This window comes from Apis florea, unplaced genomic scaffold, assembly GCF_048593485.1.
Source record: "Apis florea isolate Af1SG1 unplaced genomic scaffold, ASM4859348v1 contig_3158_pilon, whole genome shotgun sequence".
Taxonomy (NCBI): Eukaryota; Metazoa; Arthropoda; class Insecta; order Hymenoptera; family Apidae; genus Apis; species Apis florea.
Genome location: NW_028256713.1, coordinates 4,142,202 through 4,164,058, shown reverse-complemented (window position 1 = coordinate 4,164,058; position 21,857 = coordinate 4,142,202). Strand labels below are relative to the sequence as shown.

The 21,857-nt window shown below is 27.0% G+C and overlaps 2 protein-coding genes across 8 annotated transcripts; one reads left to right on the top strand and one right to left on the bottom strand.

Moving 5' to 3' along the window:
• The first annotated feature begins 121 nt into the window (after positions 1-121).
• On the top strand, positions 122-6,295 carry LOC100871715 (uncharacterized). Of its 4 annotated transcripts, none has more exons than XM_031919996.2 (4): positions 122-316; positions 784-1,022; positions 1,113-1,326; positions 5,572-6,295. In XM_031919996.2, exons 1-4 carry the CDS (start codon positions 234-236, stop codon positions 5,606-5,608), a joined length of 573 nt encoding a protein of 190 aa, XP_031775856.2. In that variant the 5' UTR covers positions 122-233; the 3' UTR covers positions 5,609-6,295. The 4 variants fall into 4 exon arrangements, with proteins under 4 accessions (XP_031775856.2, XP_012349168.1, XP_086765589.1 ...); XM_086909464.1 differs by adding an exon at positions 398-460 and having other exon boundaries at positions 132-316; positions 791-1,326; XM_086909463.1 differs by having other exon boundaries at positions 126-316; positions 784-1,326.
• Positions 4,236-20,041, bottom strand: Ttd14 (TRPL translocation defect 14). Of its 4 annotated transcripts, none has more exons than XM_031919890.2 (10): positions 18,640-20,041; positions 16,352-16,419; positions 15,740-15,777; positions 14,836-14,873; positions 8,520-8,636; positions 6,100-6,228; positions 5,550-6,023; positions 5,237-5,444; positions 4,980-5,161; positions 4,236-4,806 (listed from the first exon to the last, which is right to left on the bottom strand). In XM_031919890.2, the coding sequence occupies exons 1-10, from the start codon at positions 18,677-18,679 to the stop codon at positions 4,538-4,540; spliced, it is 1,563 nt and encodes a 520-aa protein (XP_031775750.1). In that variant the 5' UTR covers positions 18,680-20,041; the 3' UTR covers positions 4,236-4,537. The 4 variants fall into 4 exon arrangements, with proteins under 4 accessions (XP_031775750.1, XP_086765588.1, XP_012349166.1 ...); XM_086909462.1 differs by having other exon boundaries at positions 8,526-8,636; XM_012493712.2 differs by lacking the exon at positions 8,520-8,636.
• Between the last annotated feature and the right edge of the window lie 1,816 nt (positions 20,042-21,857).

Here is a 21,857-nt window from a genome sequence, read left to right as displayed (position 1 = left end):
TTAATATAATAAAATTATACTAAAATTCTGATAAAATTTTAGACTTGCGTAGTAAAGTTTATGTTTACCGCTAATTTCAAAAATATAAGAATGTCGTCAATAACTTCCGGTGACGTAAGTATTACAGTGTTGCCATATTTTTATATAATGTGAACAGTAGCATAACAGTTTATAATGGTTATATTAGATTAGAGTGTTTGTTAGAGTATATTGTTAATTAATTGGTAAGAACGATGGCTTCCTTGGTTGCAGATTATGGAACTTCCTCAAGCTCAGAAAGTAATAGTGATGATATTTCGGATGATGCCGATAACACGTAAGCTTTCACCATCACAAGCATGTTTCTCTATTGTTTATTTTCTTCTTTTGTATAATGATAATTCTTTTAAAATCACAGAAATTTAAAACTTTTAAAATGAATTATTATTACTACATCTTTAACATTATATTTTGCACAAAGGTATGTTTCTTTTTTTATAAAACAAATAGCTTTATATATTTTCATCTATATTTATGAAATAAAAATTAAAAAAGATATATTTATATCATAAATCTTATGTTCTACAATATTAATCTATATAATTATTTTTATTTTGATATTATTTTATTTTAATAAATAAAATATATAATATTTTTTATTTTTACATATATATTTTTCATTATTAATATGATTTATATATTTACATATATGATTTTTACATATATAAATATATTCAATCACAGTTGATACTTACACATCAAATTGAATTTGTTCTTTGTAATCTGATATTGCCTAACCCTTAGTTTTAAGGAAGAGGAAGAAGAAGATGATGAGGAAGAAGAAAATAATGAAAACAATGAAATATGTAAAAAAGCTTCCAAAGAAAAACTTCCATTACCAACTCCAGATTTTAATGGCATACCTACAATGAAAACTTCAGTCTTCTCAAATCCATTTGTTGAAGCAGAAAAAGCAAAAAGTGCAATTCTTGAAAAGCATGTGAAAATGACTCCAACTCTTGATGATACAAAAATGATAAATGGTAAAAAAATTTGTTGGAATTATAGGAAAGGTAGATGCCGATTTGGACATAATTGTACTTTTGCACATGATTCTGATTTACATCGTACAGCAACTGAATTAGAAACAATTAGAACACCACAAGAAACAATTATTTGTCAAACTCCTTATAATGGTCAAGTTTCCATTAATGATGATGATGAGATAGATCAAGAAAATAATCAAATGAATAGGCGTAAGAAGAGGCCAGGATTAAGTCAATCTTTAATACCAAGCAAGAAAGTTTTAAAAATGTACAAAGCACAACAAGCTAAAGCTATTAGTAGGTAAATGTAACTATATCAAATATATATAAGTAATGTTAACATATAATTAGCTGCTATGAAATAGAAACAACTTATAACTTTTAAAACTTAAATGAATTCATACAAGTGGAATTGATTATAAGCTGCATAAAAAATAATAATCAAAAAGCATTAAAATGCTTTATAAACAAAAGAACAAACTAAGAAATTAATCATTTCTTTATATATGAATAAAAAAATTAAAAAATAAATAAATAAAATGAAATGAAAATATATGCTTCCAAATAAAATTTTGCAGAGAACAATATACATGCAGATTATGCTTATTTCAAAATTCATGAAAGTTTCAAGATTATTTAAATATTCAATATTCAATATTTCTAAAAAAAGTGTTCGTTATGTATATAAAGAATAGAATTTAATTGTATAATTAATACTTCCAGGGACCTGTATAAGTGAATCATAATTCATTATGTCTTGCATGCAAATAGTTTTATAAATATATTTCTATTTATATTTGGTATTCTTAACTTGTCCATGAAAACATGTCTTCTTATATTTTGTTATGTAATTTAATTATATGTTTATATGTCTCTCTTTTATTAAAAAGAGACAATTATTTAAAAATTTTCCTTCAGAATCCTTCATTAGAATTCTGAAGAATTTATAAGTAGTGAGAAATAATTTTTCTATCTAAATATTATATAAAATATCACTACAGCTTTAATAAAAATTTTTAGATACTGTTTAATGTACAGAATAAAAATTCATATAAAAGTGATGTGTATGTAAAGAAAGAATTATATAAGTTATGTACAATATTGTTAATATTTTTTCTTGATAAGTATTTAATATTTAATTTAGGTATCAATAATTATGCAATTATAGCAATGAAAAAAGAAAAAACAATTACGCTTCCACTATGCATTACTTTTTACATAATGTTATAAGATATAAAATAGGACTTTATAATTCTACATGAAAAATGAAAATATAAATGTTTATTAATTTTGATTTCATCAATGATATATAATTTGAATATTATATAATTTCTGCCTTTAAATTTTTCCACTTAAATATTCTTATTATTAAAATTTTTTATGTTATTGTATATTATAACAAATGTATATTTTCTATAAATTTTAAATTTCATTAAACTTCAAGCATATACAAAATTGATATGTATGAAACATCTAATTTGTTTCTTTAAAGTTTAATTTTGATATCATTGTGAATTATTATAAATAATCAGGATTTCAATTTGGTAAATATACTATGAAAGTTATTAAAATAAATTATAAAATAAAAATAAAAATGTTTGCAAAAGAATTACAAATATTTTATATAATTTGTTTAGATAATTTTTTATTTAATAAGTTCTTTTTAAAATAATTTGTAAAAAAACTATAACATTTGCATTCAAAGATTTGATATTCTAGAATAGATCATTCTTATAAAAATTTAACAATAAAACTGTTAAGAATAATGTATAAAATCATGTGAAAATTACTTTAATCAAAAAATATAATTTTTCAAAAAAAAAAAGTTTTATTTGCTAAGATAATTTTATATGCATCAATTTAACAAATGTAAAAAAAAAGATATGAATTTATTAATCTAAAAAGCGAATGTAAAGTCCAAAAATACTTATGCATCGAAAAATGTTATATTTTATAAGTTTTTCTTTTTTATTTTCTAATAATAAGTTTATGAAAAAATGTTTTGAAAGTAGCAATAAATTTCAATGATCAAGAAGTTATTGATTTCTATTTTTTTTCCTAATAATACCATATGAAAATGCAAATAAGTTTTAATCTGAAAATATTATTATAAAATATTATATATTAAATCTTTTGATTAATATTAATTATTTAATTATTTAATTATTTATAAGCAAAGAGGAAAAGGAATCTCAAAATGTACAGAAAATGATAGGCACATGACATTTTATTACGATATTACATGGGTACAATATGAATTCAGATCAATTATGTATGGTATAAGTGCATTGATAACTGATTATTGCATCTTCCATTGAAAATATATATTTATATATCATTCTTTTTTTTTTCACTTCTGCGACTAAACATCTCACAGGCACTTTGTCTCTAAATAATAGTAAAATTTGTGATAAATGTTTCTATGTAAAATAAGCATATATGTATATATATATATATATATGGTATATATATATACTATATATATAACCATCACAGTTTATGTTCATTAAGTTATGTTCAATAATGAAACAATTTTTACTGTTAAATTAAATAATAAACGTTTAATAATAAATTTAAAATTAATGTTTTTTATAATCTTATAATAATCTTCTTTATAAAGAGTACAACTCAAAAATCGATATTATTATTTAACCCAACAGCATTTCCAATAAATTAAAGAATTTTGAATTTAAAATAAATTTTTATGGAAACACCTGTTAAGTATGTTTGACAAAATTCTTGTCATAACTATAATACATAACTCTGACAATACTGTAGAATAGTACAATCGTTAAACCATATTTTTCTTGATTACTTGTTGATAAAAGGCAAGTAAAATATTAGATTTATCTTGACATTTTATATCAAACTACTAATAATTTACTCAAAATTCATATCTGTTTATAATATGGACAATATTTTTTGTTTTCTACACTACAGTTTATAAACTTAAACTTTTTCATATTTTAGTGCAGAATATTATTTTTCTATTAAGATAATGTTAAACATTTCTAAAGGAAAGTATACTTCATACAGATCGTATGTTCTTAAATAATTACATAGCTTAATATTTATTTTGTATGCTCCGTGTTACGTGCATTTTGTATCAGAATTATTTATAGTAATTTTCTTAAATAAAAAGATATTATAGATAATAGACAATACTCTAAATAAAATAATGAAATAGCGATGAAAAGTGAAATGAAGTGATTTAAATGTAAAAATGCTTAGTATATTAATCAATATCACTTGTTAAACAGATCGGTAAAAAATAAGTTACAGTCGAATTATTAAATATATTTCACACAGATATTTTTAAAATATGCACGCAAGATTAATTAGAAAAGAGGTATTATAGTTTATAAATTTATCGTTTATAAGTTTTCGAATCGAAATTTCGGAATTAAGTCAGTGCCAATAAAATATTTAATTTTCTTTTTAAATTATTTAAGTAATTTGTTTTTTATCATTATCTAATACAATCAATTCGAAACTGTCTTTGTTATATCTCTTTATATTCTTTTATTTTTAGAATCATTATTCAATATTGTAGTAGAACTACTAGATTCTTGACTATTACTTTTTATTTTGCTATTTCGTTCAACAAATGTCACATTACTATTCGTAACATCATGAACGCCATTTTGTACGCCATTTACAACTTTATCTATACCATTAACTCTATAATGATCAACTGCGCTTATTTTTTTTTTACTCGATGAAGGACAAATATTTTTAATTTCTGTCGATCCAGATTCTCCCAAGCCTGCAAGGGCGTAATCTATGCAATTCAAAAGAGATTGATCAAATGACAAATCATTTATACAAAAAAGAATATATCGAATAATTTTCTTTATATATTTTTTATATTCATTAAAAAAATCTATATAATTTAATTAATATTAATTAATACATATCTATATAAGTTAATAACAAAATATATTCTATACATACCGTGTAAATTATGGCAATATTTATTGGTATTGTTCCATTCTTCTCGTAGACTGAGATTGAACATGCTGTAATCTGGATTTCCAGTAACTTCTTTTTCGATTGTCAGGAACTGTGGTAATATGTTCTTAAGTTCATCTCCTGATAATGCTGTATACGTTTCAAGCAGCATCAATCCTCGACATCTATAATTATATTAAATATGATACATAGTAATAAATTATTTTATTACATAATATATAACATTTTCTAATTCTGACCTTGGATGAGCGGGTTCTCTATATATATCTAATTGGAAATACTGATTGTTGATGAGGAAACAACGTCGACGCTTGAAAATGGTGAAATGTGAATCATCGCGTTGAGCGAGCATGTTCAAATAATCTCGATGAGTCAGTTGTGTTTTAACTTCAATCACTTGGCCACACATTTTTGGGCGTCGAATCGTATGAATATAAGACCAGTGACCTGTCAATTTAAATTTATTCATAATATGACATTATTGATATAGATAATATTAATATTAAAAAAAATCATATAATAATTATATAATAATTATATTTTTTTGCATACCCTTTTGGCCACGTTTACGAAGACGAGCTTGCATCTTCGGATTGTTACTTTGGAGGTAGTTATGGACAACATCAAAGTCCTGGAACGGTGGAAACTCAGAGTCTGGTGGCAAAGGATCTTTGACAAGAAACTTGACTTTCCTGCTACTCGCTCGTAATCTATCTCCAATATCGATACCCAATTTTTGGCACACGCATTCGATCATACGACAGATCTTCGTCTCAAAATCCTGTGAGTTGTCTATTACATCGAAATAAGGATGTCCGACCCAGGCGGCGGCCGCTTTGTAATCGAGTTCCCGAGCCAATTCAACACCTTCCGATCGACATGCATGTTCTTCCGTCGAATAAAATTCTTCAGCACCATTTGCTGCTGAAACCATGTGGATGATCTGATTATACCTATTGTCTCGAAGTTCGACACTATTCCATCCGTTCGAAGCCATCAGTAATTCCCATTTATCCTTTGAAATAACTAAATTGAATAAAACAAAAATTAGTCTTAAAATTTAATTATAAAAAAGGAAAATAAAAATTTATAACTTGCTCACATGCAGAAGCATCCATGGCACCACGATCACAGATAATAAGACAATTTCTTGTGCAGCTGTCACCCAGCTGGAAGAACGTATTCTCTATCTGTATCATCGTACGTAAAAGATTCTCTTGAAATTTAAATCCTGAAACAAATCAAGATAAATTATTAATCAATAAAATATTAAATCATTTAATATACAACAAATAAAACTATTTTCCATGATTTCTTTATCCTACAAATCAACTTTTACGCATGAAACTATCCCATTGATCATATCTAGCTATATACTTTTTTCGCGTTCATAATTGTTGCATAGTAACAAGCTATGAATTATTTTGGATATACGCATTAATATATTGTTGATAAGTGATCACGTATATATTAGTATTTTTTTCAAAGAATGACTATATATAACGCTGTTACAAGCGTTACAACAAGATGATTAATATAAATTTTCTCGAGTAACGTATCACTTAAAAAATAATTTTTATATTTTAAATATGTATAAAATATTTTGTCTCTTTCTCGATATTATTGCAATGAAAAAACAAATCTTAGATATAAATATATTAAAACGTAAAATTATCGCAATAATTTACGTGATAATATCCATTTTGAATAGTATCTGAGATATATCGTGAAAAGATAAAAATGAAAATTTAATTCATTAAGAAAACCTTTCAATATTTTATTATCTTTTTATTTAACAATTTGGAGAGATTTAAACAAAATTCATTTTCATTTACATAATTATAATTAGCTAAAATTACTTAAAATTATCTAAAATTTTCATATGTTTTATAAAAAGATCATTTTTTTTATTAAAATATTTAGTATTTAATGATATATTTATTTCTTGCATATAAAGTAAATAATGCATAATAGAACAACTCTTTTTAATATTGAACATACTAAAATAATATCGGTAAAAATATGTGCAATTTTATTTTAATATAAAATATAAAATACAAATGGACATTTTATATCGTATTATAATTTTTATAGATAATATCTAATTTATACATATCTCTCATATCCTGATCCAATATCATATTGATTCAAATGAACATTCGATTTTACACGCTTATGAAATATACGCTCTTCTTAATTTTTAAAATTCTTTCAATAAAATTCTCTACTATAAGAATATTTTATATTGTTAGACAATTGTCTGCGTTGTACGGGTCAGAGATATGATGTATCATTCCAGACAACCTATATGCTCGAGTCTTTATCACGATATCGATACTCGAATCGTTGAAAAAAAAAAAATCCAATTAATGGAATGGCCAATTTCGTCTAGTGGCCTCGATGAAATTCAGCAATAATTCCCAATGATTGACGTTTTTGTTACCAAATCGCAATCGGATTCAACGTTTTTCGGTATCGCCAACATGAATACGATATCCTTGCGGTTCTGCGACAAAGAATAGCCGTTTCGAGTATGTTATGGTATAGTAGAAACGTCTTTACGATTTTACAGATGAATAACGATGAGTATCACGAATGTTCAGAGATGCGATTAATAACATTGAACATTCTAGCAACGAATGATTGCATATTTACATTACGGTTGATGCACTTCTGAAAGTTGAATTAAGAGCAAGGAGAATCGAAAGGCATATTACAAGGTTGCTCCATTACAAGAAATCAGTTCAATTCCAATAATCAGTTCTCGTTCCAACCTAAAAGATATGTTCTCTTTGTAAATTTTTCTCATAGATGCATACCATCAATCGAAGGTTATATACGCAAAAGCATGATCGAAATATAGAGATATAGAATTAGCGAATGATTGAAAGTATATTTATAAATGTGTGCAATAAAAATAATCATGCCTAATGTATCAAGTGTAACACATCATTCGATGGATCGCACAGGCAGATTTCTAGCAGCAGGGATCGATTCGAATAGCTCTAACAAGGCGTTTGGATGATTAGCCTCTTTTATTTTCGATAATATTATATCGCATGCAGAGATTATCGCTTCTCAGAAAATAAAAAAAAAAAAAAAAAAAAAAACGTAAAATTGAAAGGATATATTTAAAAAAAAAAAAACAAACTGATCAAGTTTATCACAAACTGAAAAATTCTTAGAACCACAGTGATATTCTTATCCTATAATATCCTATATAATAAATTCTTAAAATTTATTATTAATATTTAATTTATCAGGTTAATCAAATAATTAACTCCATAATACCATAAAATCGATCAATTTGACTTTAATAATTAGTTTTTTTAATTACACGAAATGGAAAAAAGTTTCACGATCACAAAGAGAAAGAAGGGACAAGGTTGTAAGTAAAAGGAGAAACATTCGGAAGCGTATAATCTCTGTGATTTCCATATTTTGTGTTCTTAGTGAAAGTAAAAAATAGAGGCTGTTCCTCGTTAGTATCGCCTTCAAAAGGGATGACTTTCTAAAACTCACCCTCACCGGAGTCAACTTCCAAGACCTCCGGCCATCTCGCTTCGTCTTTGTCCGATCTGTTCCTGTAATGTCGCTGTGAGGACTTCGTAATCGAAGGACGCGACCCGGATCCCTTTGCTAGAACCAACCGACCTTGAAGACACTTCCAGTTCGGTAAACCTCTGTGTCATGTATTCCCCCCGTCACGGATTTTTTTTTCTTGTGCGCAGTTTAATTAAATCGTTCTAGAACGATCTTCATCGTTACATTAGCCACGATTTTACAACCTTTTTATCATCGTTTGTCATCGAAATTGCTTGCACGCTAACTCGTCCTGTCTCCACGTGATACGACGCCTATCGATTCCCCTTGCAATTAATATCTTTCAACAAATTTCCACTGATTCCACCAAACGAGATACGAATACCGATCAGAATATTTTATTTGCAAAATTTTGTTCGAATTTATTAATAGGTGAGATATTAGGTGCACGTGTATAAACATAAAGCAATATCAAAAATTTTTAAAATATCAATAGAGAACAAGAATACATGTGCCAGATGAAAATGCCAAGTTTGCAATATGTGATTTCACAGTTAAGAAATTGAGTTATCGAATAAAAGTTTTATCATATAAGAAATTTTATAATTCATTATTTCTGTATTTAACGATTTGGTATTTTGGTAAGCAAGATAAGATAAAATTGTTATCTATCATCGTTGAATTATAATCCAATTTGTCATTTCAATGATTTTATATATTTATTTAATAAACAACAAGTTAAAATTTTCAAAGAATAAGGTTGAGGTTCGAAATTGAGAAACGAAATCTACACGACAACTCACTGCACTAACGAACATATGGTTTCAACAGAAACTTCTGAAAACAAAACTATCATATGGCAAGTTTTATTTCTTTTTTCACGTCGACGAAAAAGGATACAAGCTGGATCGAGCATTTCTCGACGATCTTTTTACAATAAAGAATTTCTATTACGATTCTTTATAATTCGCATAAAATTTAAAGCATTCGGAATATTTCGTAATTCTATCAATAAAATTGGACAGCTTAACATAGACTACCCATAGTGTTTAATAATTGAGCCAATTGCGTTTATCGCTATAAAATGATTTGTGCTCTCGGTTTAACGAAACTTTTTATATAATTTTCTCGAGTATAGTACATATAGAGAGATCTATAAATGGAATATGGAATTGAAATAAACAATTCGTAAATAGATTTTTAACGATTGCGTAAATTGATTTGACCTATTTTAACTGGTAATATCTTATTCTAACTGGAAAACTTGTCAATTGTAACCAATTATTATTTTTCAAGCTTAATCTTTAGATAGGATCATGATTCATTATTTTGTTACAATGTTAAATTCGTGATAATAAAACAATGAAATCGTATTTATACGCCGTATATATTAATTGTATTAACATTTTATAAATTTAACCTCATTTTTGCCGTTTCATTGCTTTTCATGATCACGATAATTATGAATATTAGAAAACATTGATCTTTGTATTTTATCAACTTTTCCGCATATGAAATGATTATTTATAATTACATCTTATATAAAAATAGATAAACGCGAAAGAAATAGATTAACGAATGAACGAAATTCTTTGATAATTAAAATATATATATATTTCAAATAATTAATTAAAAAATAAAAAAAACCGAATAATCAAACGATTGAAATTTTAACTGTATCTCGTATAATAAAAAAATGTATATTATGCATGTTTGACTAGATATAATGTATTATTGTGGCCAGAATTTTGCAATCGCTAAAACTGTATTCCATAAAATTTAAAAATGAAAAAAAGTTTGATAGTCGAATTTTTTAATTCGGATAATCGAAGTTTTTCTATTGTCCTAATTCATCATGGTTTAAAAATAGGAGAAAATGTTGCTTCTGGATAAATTGTTTTAATCTCGTGGCTCGTTTCGTCGTTTTTCCTGTTGCATTTGTTTAATCATCGTGGCAGACTAACAGCTTTGCAAGGAATTGTATCCGGCTTGAAATATAATTTAATTTCTACGTTACTTTTTCATCTGTGCAGAATTTGGCGTTTCGAAAACTAACACGAAGAAGAGTAGATTCAACATCGTGCTTCCTGAAGCACGACTCTTTCACTTGACCTCTTTCAACTCTCACCTTCTACGAATCTTCGAATTTTCTTCGTAAAAAAGGTTCAAGAACGATTAATGAATAATATTTTCTGTATTAAAAATATATTTTTCGATAATTTATCGTTCTTTATAAAAAGAAAAAAAGGAATAACAATAGTGAAAAAATCTTAACGAACAAATTTATTTCGAAAGAAAGAAAAAAAGAAGCAACGAAACTAACGAAGTTGTCTAGACAAAGTCATTATTGGCGCGTAGCCAACAAATTATATACCTAGAATAACGACGATAAAGAGGATCCAACAATCGAATGCATACATTAAATATAAATTTATTAATAATCGATGTTTGGTATAAAATAACTTATTACGAAGTATCTATCGATGAATTGAAGGATGTATATATATATATATATATAAAAGACACGCTCATCACAACCGACCTACATTAATTAATGAATATTCTATCGTGCATAGATAACGGTAGAATAGAATGATAAATTCTAGTCATTTCATTATCATGAATATATTATGGCAATTTTTGTAAGCCTCGTTAAAAGAAATCCTTAAACGAAATATATGTTCTCTGGAATAAATGCAATCAATCAAAATTATAAAAATAATAATAAAAATCGATTATCAGTGTCATTTGGATTATGCGTATACGTATATAATAGAGGAGAAGCCAAATGGAGGATTTAATTACAGGAAGCCCGATTTGTATTAGCATTTCAAGGTCGTGGATTAAAGCTGATAAATACTTTTATGTAAGTATAAAAAATTAAATACGAGCAAACGAGTATAAGGAAGATGTTTTTACAGATATACAAGGAATTACTACAATTTTTTACGCGGAATTTGCATCAAGAACCTGGCCATCGTTGTTGGACTGCGATTAGTTACATTAAATAATTTAACAATCGTGTTTTCGTGTCAAATAACCTGTTGGAAGTTTCGAAAACTATGAAACTGGTATTTTACTCTTAGATATAGGATGAGGTAATGAATCTGGCAAGAAATCAGGGATGATATATCACGGATTGCACGTTTCACAATATATATAACATAACGTAGATAGATCGAATCAATAGCGATAATAAGGAATAGCAAATTTCAAATGAGATAAGTTACAGATGTATTGCATAGTTTCAATGAAATTTTTGATCTCAATTTTCTGTTACATAATCGTAATACGTGTGATGTATTATTATCTTATTAGTTATAGTTAATCTAATCTTCAAGTGGAATGTGTAAATAGAATGGAAAATTCACACGAATCGATGAAAATTTCTCGGTAGATCTCGGGTTAAGTGGTGAACAAACGATCATTTTGTTTCGCAAATATTTTTACTGCCATTGGACGAACAGACATCGTTTATCTACCAGGATAACTGGTTGAATTTATTTAGAAGATGGCAAACATTTCAATGCCGATTGCGTTACGATGAAGTTGCCGATGAAAGTGGAACATCGAGAGAACGTAAAGAAGAAACGAAGAAAAAGATGGAAAAAGAAATATTTTTGTTATTTTTGGCGTTATTTCAAGAATATATATACCAGTCAATTGTGTATAGCTGCTAAAATAATTCTATGACAAAAATTGTGACAGATTTTTTTACGAAGTTTTTTAAAGTTAAAATTACGATACTCGTATAAATCACTATGATAATGTAATTGAGTATATTATATAACGAGGATTTAACGATCCTTCTTATATAAAAGCGTTCTAACGGAACGCTCTTCGGATACCAAGCGCGAATTTATTAGTTTTGATTCTAACTGTGATTATATATTGTATTGTGATTAGTCGTGTATGATTAATCCAGATAATGAGTTACTGGCAAGCAGAAAGGGTGACCTATCGAGGAAAAGTTCGCCACCCAGAATGAAATATTGAAAGAATATCTATATTATATATATTTATAAAATAATTATGCAAAATCGACGTTTTAAAAAAGATGATTTTGAATATTTATATTCATATATTATGAAACCATAAAAATTTAAGTATTTATGTTTTGTCAACAATGAGATAACGAATATTTAGAATGAACCGATAATCAAGTCCACTCGAAATGAAATATTAGTTTATTTGACCGTTGATAAATTTCTTTGGTCAAGTTAATGGCAAATATTTTTTTACGTCTAATAAAATTAAAAAAAGATTCTTAAAAGATTCTAAAAAAAACTTTTTAGAAAAACTTCTTAAAAAACTTCTTCGTTTTATCGTCGAACGGAAATCGACCTTCTTTTTTTTCTTGTTTTTATTGTTATTATTATTATTATTTCAATCGATTATCAATTAAATAATAAATATAATATTTTATATCATTTACACGATCGTTGATCGTTCCAAAACATCGTGCGCGTCTCGTGACTCGATCGCGTTCACCACTTGAAGCGAGAATCTTGGCAAGTTGCCGGTTTCGATTTTACGCAATCGTCGATGTTACACACCGACCATTCTTCTTTAGTCCACCCGCAACCAACTGTACGGATTCTTCTTCTCTTTAATGCGCGCGATATCTTTTTCTTTTTTTCTTCTACGTTTCCATACGTTTTCACGTTTTTAAAATAAATTTATTTTTCTCGTTGCGTCGTTTTATCCGTTTCAACGTTTTACCTGTATTTGACAGAAATACGCTGACAGAGTGTGATGCAGAATGACGTAACATTGCGTAATTTGATATGAATTCACGTTACAAGAAAAAGATACATTTATTTGAATGATTGATTATCATTGATTATTATATACGACTTTGACTATTGTATACTATTTGCATGTCATTCAAATTAAAAATATCTTCCTTTTATTATTTAATTACGAACTTTTCCGATGTCGAGAAACTACGTAGCTCCGTTCTTATCTCGTTTCCGGTATTTTATTCGAGAAATATCACCAGTTTGTTTTATAAAGCTTTAACACTTTATTCAAGTTTGCGATGGCATTTAAAATATTATCTCAATTTCTGAAGTATCGTATCGGCGTATATCTATTTGAAATTTCGTCCAAAAACAATTCTGAATATTTTATCGGTGAAGAACAAATATGAGGACAGGTGACAAATACGAACAATTTAAGTTTGTCATTGAAAGTGATTTCGGGCTGATAAAAAGTTTTGATGATGGTCGATGCATACACAATCATATCTACGTTTATACGGCAGCAAGGGGTAAAATGTGAGGGTATGAGAAGTGCTCGCGCGGACCAACGATCGATACTGCTCTGACATTGTGTCTCTCCTCAAACTTGCGTATCCGCTACACCATAATCGCGAGACAATCTTCTGTTCTGATTTCTAATTTTCTAATTTTCATTAAAATATATTATTAACTTCGATATTTGTTGTAAAAACTTCATTTCGGTTAGAGACATTTTGTAAGAAAAAGTTGTGAATATTTATTTTTTTAACCTCTTAAATGGTTATTCCATATATATTCATCAGATACTATACTGCTTCCAAATTGTGAACTTCTTATAACATATATTCAAATTATTCAAAGTTGACTTTCCTAAAATTATAATTTAATTAATTAAAATGAGCAATATACAAAAAAGAATAATATAATAATAGAAAATTTGTTATTACGAGAATTTATATAACTGTGCAATATCTTCAATGATGAATTATAACGCTTAAGAGATTAACTAGGAATTAACTTGAATTCTTAATTTTAATCAGCCGATATTTTAGATTTGTCTGTAAAAGTTAAGAAATAAACTAAACCTTATATATTGAGAAAATATGAAATTTGCCTATAATATAAAATATTTTGATTATAATATAAAATATTGCATATTTAAGTTTCATATAAAAAAATTGGATTCATTTTAATTACAAAGTTATAATTTGATAAAAAAATATGGTACAGATGAGTTTTCGTTGGCGAAGATAAGCGCGCAGACATAATAAAAGCGGTGAAATATAAATTTTGCAGTTGGGTAATGTTTTTCTTCTCTTCTAGAAACCTCGTAAACGTTTTGTTGCGAGTGTTTTTTTATCAGTGTCGTAAACTCGAGCCAAGGCACACATAGTAGCGGAATTCTAGGAAAGGGAAAGCATGGATAACGCATAGTACATGAAACGCGGATTTAAAATGCGGCGGTAGGTTGAACCGGATACGCGTATTCGAAACGGATGCGAGACTAAAGCTAGAGAAGAATGGTAGAAAATGAAAAGTTGAAGTGAACTTACCCTCTTCAGCGTTCAGGTCTGAATACTTTACGCCGCCGCTGAAATGGAAAAAGTAGAGGAAAGATGAAACTATTGATAAACTAAAGTATGATAGATAAAGAACTTTTGGAAGAGTATCGATCTTTTTTTTTTTTCTTTGACTCAAAAAACAATATAACGTATAATGTGAAAGAAAATTGTTTGTTCGTTTATCAGGTATGATAATTCATATTGTTCGCATGTGACGATACTCTCACGTGTTTCGTTTTTTTTCTTCTTCTTTTTTTTTTTTTTTTTAAGTTTATATTATCGACATGCTAATCTCAATGCTAAAATAGACTTCGTGCACAATGCATGTATTCGTCGAATAAATGGTTCTCGCGATACATGCGCAGCGTTCTTTCGAGTCAATTGATTTTACACTCGATGATTCATCGTTTGTCACAATCAGGATATAATTTTATGCAACTTCTATAAGCTCTGGTTCCGATCGCTGACAAAGGATGTTGAAGTACATCGTACTCCAATGTTTTCTTTCGTCGCCGATAAAATCGCAAATCGTTTCTATACTATCACCATTGTTACGTCTTATTAGTACGATTCTATGTCTCAATCAATAATTCTATGACTAGACAGCGAAAGGTAACGGAATAAGCTCGAAACGAAAATTTAAACGTACGAATTAAAGCGATTCTTTGTGAGCTGGAAACCGAGTCCGTTTCTATCAATATCTGAAAACGATAAAAGAACGCAATTTTATGGATTCTTTTAATTTGTAAGATTGAAAGAAACGATGGAGAGTCTCCAAACAATTTCCAAGCATATTTGAATAGCTTCGAATTCATACCACAAACTTTCGTTTTTTGGCTGTATCTGTTCTTTCCACTGAACATATTTATAAATTTGTTATCGTGTAATTGCATACCTGAGCAGCACGGTCGCTGTCTCGGGAACACGGAACACCTGAAAAAGAAGACAACCAGCGCTCTATCGAATCCAAATCGAAGGGTTATAACCAAAATCAGTTCGTATATTCAGTTCATTTTTCTTTATTTTCATTATACTCATCTTAATGGATCACGAACGAAATTATTTCAAAACATTGTATTAAGGCAAACGATTTCGAGGAGATAAGATTAAAATATTTTTTAACAAATTCTAAAAGTAAAAAAAATTGTGTGCATGTAAAATCATATACAATAATACTTTCGTTGTTAGATAAAACTTGCGAAAACTTACAAAGACAAAATTATGAAGACTACGGATTAGAGAAAAATAACAAAATGAAATAAATGGATTTGCTTATATTATATAATACAGTCTAATTATCTTATAATAATTATCTTATTGTTCGACGTATTTTTTTATTAACCGGAGAGTACTGAATTGTTTGGCGTGTTGTTTAATTTAAATCGAATCTTCGGTCAAAGAGATAGGCTGATGTAGTAATAACTTATGAGACATTTTTTTGTAAAGGAATACAACTTTTTTAATTATAAAAAAAAAGCGAAATAAAAAAACAGCGAGACATGCCTACCTTCCATCCCAAGTTTTCAAAGAATGTGCATAGCCGTGCCTGTCCAGTTGTTTTGCCGCCGCAAGGTCCTGAAACATAAAAATGAAAAAATTCTTAAGCATCTCATTTCTTTTTTTATCTTTCAACTTGGGATTTCGGTTGTTTCTTTTTCCATAATGTGACAACATAATTATTCAAAAAAGAGGAAATGTTTGAAAGGAAACAAGTGATTAAAAGAAAGCAAAATTTTATTTTTTGAATATATATTGATTATTATATCGTTGGATTAACAACGTTAAAACAAATGATATAAAAGACATATATTTAAGCGTAGAGGATGTAAGAAGGTACGTGGTGGCATGAAAGTACGGATTATTCTTGTCATACGAAAGCAAAACGAAAAGGTTATGACGTCGCTAACCTTGACTTCCGCGATACCGCATGGCTATTGAACTCGAGTAGCGTAAATAGAAATATCTTTGATGCGATCAGCATCCCAAATAATGAAATCAGATTGCAACAAATCCAGCACAATTTTCTATCTCTTTAAATCATCCTAATTATAAAATTAAAAAAAAAAAAAAAAAAAAAAAATAGATTTTAACAATCTTAAAATTTTTTATCAATTTATATGAATAAAAATATTATTCTTTGACATATTTCAACACGTTTATTATTATTATTATACTTTGAACAACGCTGACGCATGAAATGATTCGCGATTAAAAAATATTTCTTGAGACATTTAAGATGTATATATTAATATGCTTCAAGTGATCGACCATCCATGCGCCATTAGCCAGCTGCACGCTCATTGACTCATAATTGGTTTGAATTGTCACACGTTGACATGAACACGATTTCATTAATATCGTGAATTGTAAGAATTTCATTGTTAGAAATTTTCGAGATCCAATCATCTAAAAATTATTGATCATAACAAAATTTGTAATGAAATTTTTGGAAATCAATTTTCGAAAATATCAAATGTAAATTGAAAATTTTAGAAAAGATTACTTACATATGAAATATATTTTAAAATTATTATAACAATCTATGAATATTGTTTTATTATAAATATAAATATGACGTTTATGTATTGTAATTTGTCAAAATTTATTAAATATTTTTTATATTTATTATACAAAAAAGATATCATAGCTATTGTATTTGATATATATATATATATATAACTAATAGAATAATATTTTTGAAAAAAAAAATGATCGATTGATATAGTAGGTATAATTGAATATTATTACAATCAATTGTAAAGGTTAATGGTGTTTATGTATTGGCACGAATATACAATTCGAGGCTATCGAAGAGTAGATCATTGATTACTAGGATCTTTTACTTAATAATTCTAGAACAGTCATTTTATTTATGACATCAAATTCACTTTGCTTAATTGGTCTATTTATATATAAGATTTTTTATAGAAATTGAAATTGATCCATTGAGCCTTATTTAATTATCGAACACAAATTGGAATGTGTGTATCAGAAAAACAAATTTTGATGTATTATGATGTTATGATATGATTTGGAAAATCATGTTTTCGATGACTTAAATTTAGATACGTCAATATTTATTAAAATAGTTATGTTTCATTTTATAACATTTCGAGTTATTTCATTTTATTTGCGTTGTCTATCTTAAAATAAATTACGTTGCTAAGTTCGTTTTACAAGGTTAAAAATTTTATATGAATAATAAATAAATCTTTTAAATTTATTCATAAATGATGAATAATAAATAGTGATTTTATGCGAATTTAAGTTTGCATTTATAAAATTTTTATAGAAAGAAAATTCAAATGATTACGATCATATAGTCATATATATGAATAGTTTTTTTACAAATGATTATAAAAAAAAATGAATTTAAACATATATATGTAAATTCAAAGTAAAACGATACAATTCGTGTTTCATTCAGGAATTCAATCAATATTTTCACACCACTGATAAGCACGTAAAGCATCCTGCATGTAAAATGACTGTCACAGCGGAAAAAAAGTTACTTTTCGTTCATTTTGTGTGTAAAAATGAAATTTGATAAGCAAAAAATACGAATTGATTAAAACAGTTATAAAGCTGTTGGAACACGTGGTTTACATCGATGTGTATAGATCGCTCCTTCAAAGATATTTTTCCAGCAAATATTGTTAATCGAAAATACGAAAATTGAAAATATATGTGAAAGTAATATCTATTTTATCGAATAAATGTTTTGTAAAGTAAACGATACATGGAACATATGACAATGAATTTTTTATTAGCTAAAAAAAAAAAAAAATAACTTACCTCCAGTGAGCACTAATTTGTACAGACGTTTCTGCTCCATTATTAAATGAATGTTTTAAAAACTTTTTTGCTGATCAAATCTACGAAGTGTTTCGAGTCGATGTCGATGTATGGATGGAGATAGGTCTTCGTCTGGCACGTGAATGGTGTCTACAGTTACAACAAATACTACATGAACACTTCACCGTTCATTTCGATATACTGCGGAGTTAGATACATCGAAGACATGAGAATAAAGTGATGATATCTTTACACAGAAAAACAGTAAACTACTACTTGAGAGAGCAGACGTCTGCCTCAAAATGAAGCGGTCTGCATCTGCGGGTTGGTTAATCGGGTTATACTATTCTCTTCTGTGTGTATGGTCATGCGCGATACGGAAACGTACGAATCTACGAGCGCCTCTTACGAAATTACCCGAACAATACTTTATACGTTAGATATTTCATTTAATTTCCAACTATTAGCATTAACTTTTAATTTTAAAAATTTTATCAAAAAAATTATTCTTTTTTTTTCTTTTATTTTCAATTACGATTATGCATGATTTGATATTTTAAAATTAAACGATTTACGTGGTCGTAGCGTATTCGTTGGTTATGCTTGTAGAAGATACAATTTTTAACACATTTCTTAATGTTAAATACAAGTAGAGTGGCGCTTTTTTAAAGGATTTTGCGCGGTGAATTTAATTTGGTAATTTAATAGAAAGAAATGTAGAAGCAGTTTATATAGCACCTCTTTATCTTTTCATAAATCGTTACCTGTACAATGGCTATAAATTACAGCGACCTTTTTTAAGCATATAATAAAACATTTCCATTTGTTTTTACAACGAAATTAATTTACAATATTTTCTTTTGTAAGCCGCTTTTTAAAAAATCAATTACAATATACGTCTGTAAAATATATTTATTTTCGCAGATGAATATTGCGTATTTTGTTAGTTAGAATACAACCAAAAGATACAAACATTAATTTACATATTTATTTTTAATATTTAGAAATATAGTCTTATGTATTTGATCTCAACAATCATAATTTTGAATATTTTTCACATCTGTTCATATTAATAGAACATCTGTTCATATTAATGAGATATTATGTTGTCAGTCTATCGATATTCTGTGAGCAGACGTAATAATATCTAAGTACTTATCGCGTATTGACGTTTCGCGATCATTATGAACGCGTGTACATGCATTTAAAGGCACGAAAACAAACGCGCATACTATAAAATACTTTCACCGTTATTATTAATAAGATAAAGGCATCAAGAGAAAGAGAGAAATTGGAATTAATACTCAGATTTTCAAATAAGATTTAAATGATTTTAATGTAATTTTTTTTATCTGAAAATCCTTACGTTTGATAATTTCATTTAATTGCGAAATCGTAACATACAATGTTTCAAATGTTACATTCTTGTAACGATATAATCTTTACAAAATATTTTTGTTACATTGCATTTCCAAATATATTTGTGCATTATCAACCACCTGTTTCATGTATAATTATATTTGTAACTTCAACAGTAAGAAAGTGTATTTTTTACACAAACTTTATATATAGATTAATATGTTAAGTATAGTGTGGTATTGAATTTAATAAAGGGTATGTGAAGAGAAAGAAACAGAATTAAGGGTATCAGCTTGACTGTATTCAATTTCCTATTTACAATCTATCTTTACTAATACACACGCCTATGACGTGCTTTTTTAAATTTAGATAAATAGCACCGAGAATTGAACAATATATAAGAAGAGAAACAACCTTCGTGTCTACTTAAGTATAATTCGCGTGATTTTTCGAAATAATTCGTTTATATGGAACGTCAATAAGAATTGCTTATTATACGTAATTGACGTATCGCATACAAACATTAATGCATTTAGCTTATCTAATTTTAAGGCAAGAGTTTCTTTGCGTTTTACACAAATTCATACAATATTTATCATTCTTTTTACCATCATTTGTTCCCCGAGTTTTCTTTCAATAGTCATGCCCACTAATAATAAACAGATGCATATTTCGCATTGCGTACATAATAAAGTAACTTTTAAGCTATTTTGTACTCCAAAATTGGTACGCAAATATTTCGTCAGTTTGATATGAAATTCTGTTTCAGAGAAACTGCAAATATAGAGAAAGGCAACGTTCTATTTCATATTGTTTTGTACCAAAAAGAAGCAATATTTTTTATAATTTTTTGTTTTCTATTTAAAAAAGAATTTAAAGAATGTTCTACATAAGATGATTTCCATTTTTAACAAAATTTCTTACTTTTTAAACATTCAATGATCAATAATATTTTTTTAAATGTTAGTACATTTTTTTCTATACAGCCTTCACAGTTTAGATATAATTTACTTAACTTATTATATAGAAGAATTAATAATATAAAGAGAATTAGGATCAGATTTTGAATTCAATGACTATGACTTATAATGTTGAAACATAATATTTGTAATATTATATAATATTAAAAAAGAATAAGTAATATCATTAATGGTTTCTATCAATACATCATTCATATCCACTTATATTCATTAAAAAAATAATCTGCAATATGATATAGATAATAAATAGATATATTATGTAATGAATATTCTTATCATAATATCATCATAAAAAGGCTTTTGCAATGGAGCACTTTCTGCTATTCAATTTCCCTGAATAAAAGAATTAATTTATTCAAATTATTTTGTATAATTACTATTAGATTTAGGATTCGTTTTTTCAAGGAACTGAATAAAAGTGTATCCGAAGATATAAACTTATAATATCTAAATATTTGTGTATTATTTGTACTGTTGATCTGTATCTAAAGGTATAAAATTTATTTTTAGCAGTTGTAAATTATATCTATTTCTGTAATTATTTAATTTATTTTTTTAACAAAACAAAAATGAAATTTCATAAACAACAATGAAAGAAAAATTTTATCTATTAAGCAATAAATATTGTATATATTAGTACATTATATTATTACCATCATGATACTAAATGAATTTTTCAATCAAAAATTGAATTTTAATTTAAACATCTATTTAATAAAAATAAAACAATATATTTTGATGGTGATTTCTTTTTATATATTCTTATTTTTCTCTTTTTAATTTAAAATCGTAGCACTCAATAATTTCGTCTAATAATGAATTCATTATTGCTTATTTATATCTATATGTATGTACAAAGATATAGCAAATTTAGTGGAG

Excerpts from the sequence above, each read along its gene's own strand:
- LOC100871715 (XM_086909463.1), top strand. The coding sequence starts at position 234 with ATGGCTTCCTTGGTTGCAGATTATGGAACTTCCTCAAGCTCAGAAAGT. Across the intron at positions 317-783 it reads TCGGATGATGCCGATAACAC|TTTTAAGGAAGAGGAAGAAG; the intron begins GTAAGCTTTCAC and ends CCTAACCCTTAG. Across the intron at positions 1,327-5,571 it reads CAAGCTAAAGCTATTAGTAG|ACGAGCTTGCATCTTCGGAT; the intron begins GTAAATGTAACT and ends ACGTTTACGAAG.
- Ttd14 (XM_031919890.2), bottom strand. The coding sequence starts at position 18,679 with ATGGAGCAGAAACGTCTGTACAAATTAGTGCTCACTGGAG. Across the intron at positions 6,024-6,099 it reads TGCCATGGATGCTTCTGCAT|TTATTTCAAAGGATAAATGG; the intron begins GTGAGCAAGTTA and ends TATTCAATTTAG. Across the intron at positions 4,807-4,979 it reads ATATTGCCATAATTTACACG|ATTACGCCCTTGCAGGCTTG; the intron begins GTATGTATAGAA and ends TGAATTGCATAG.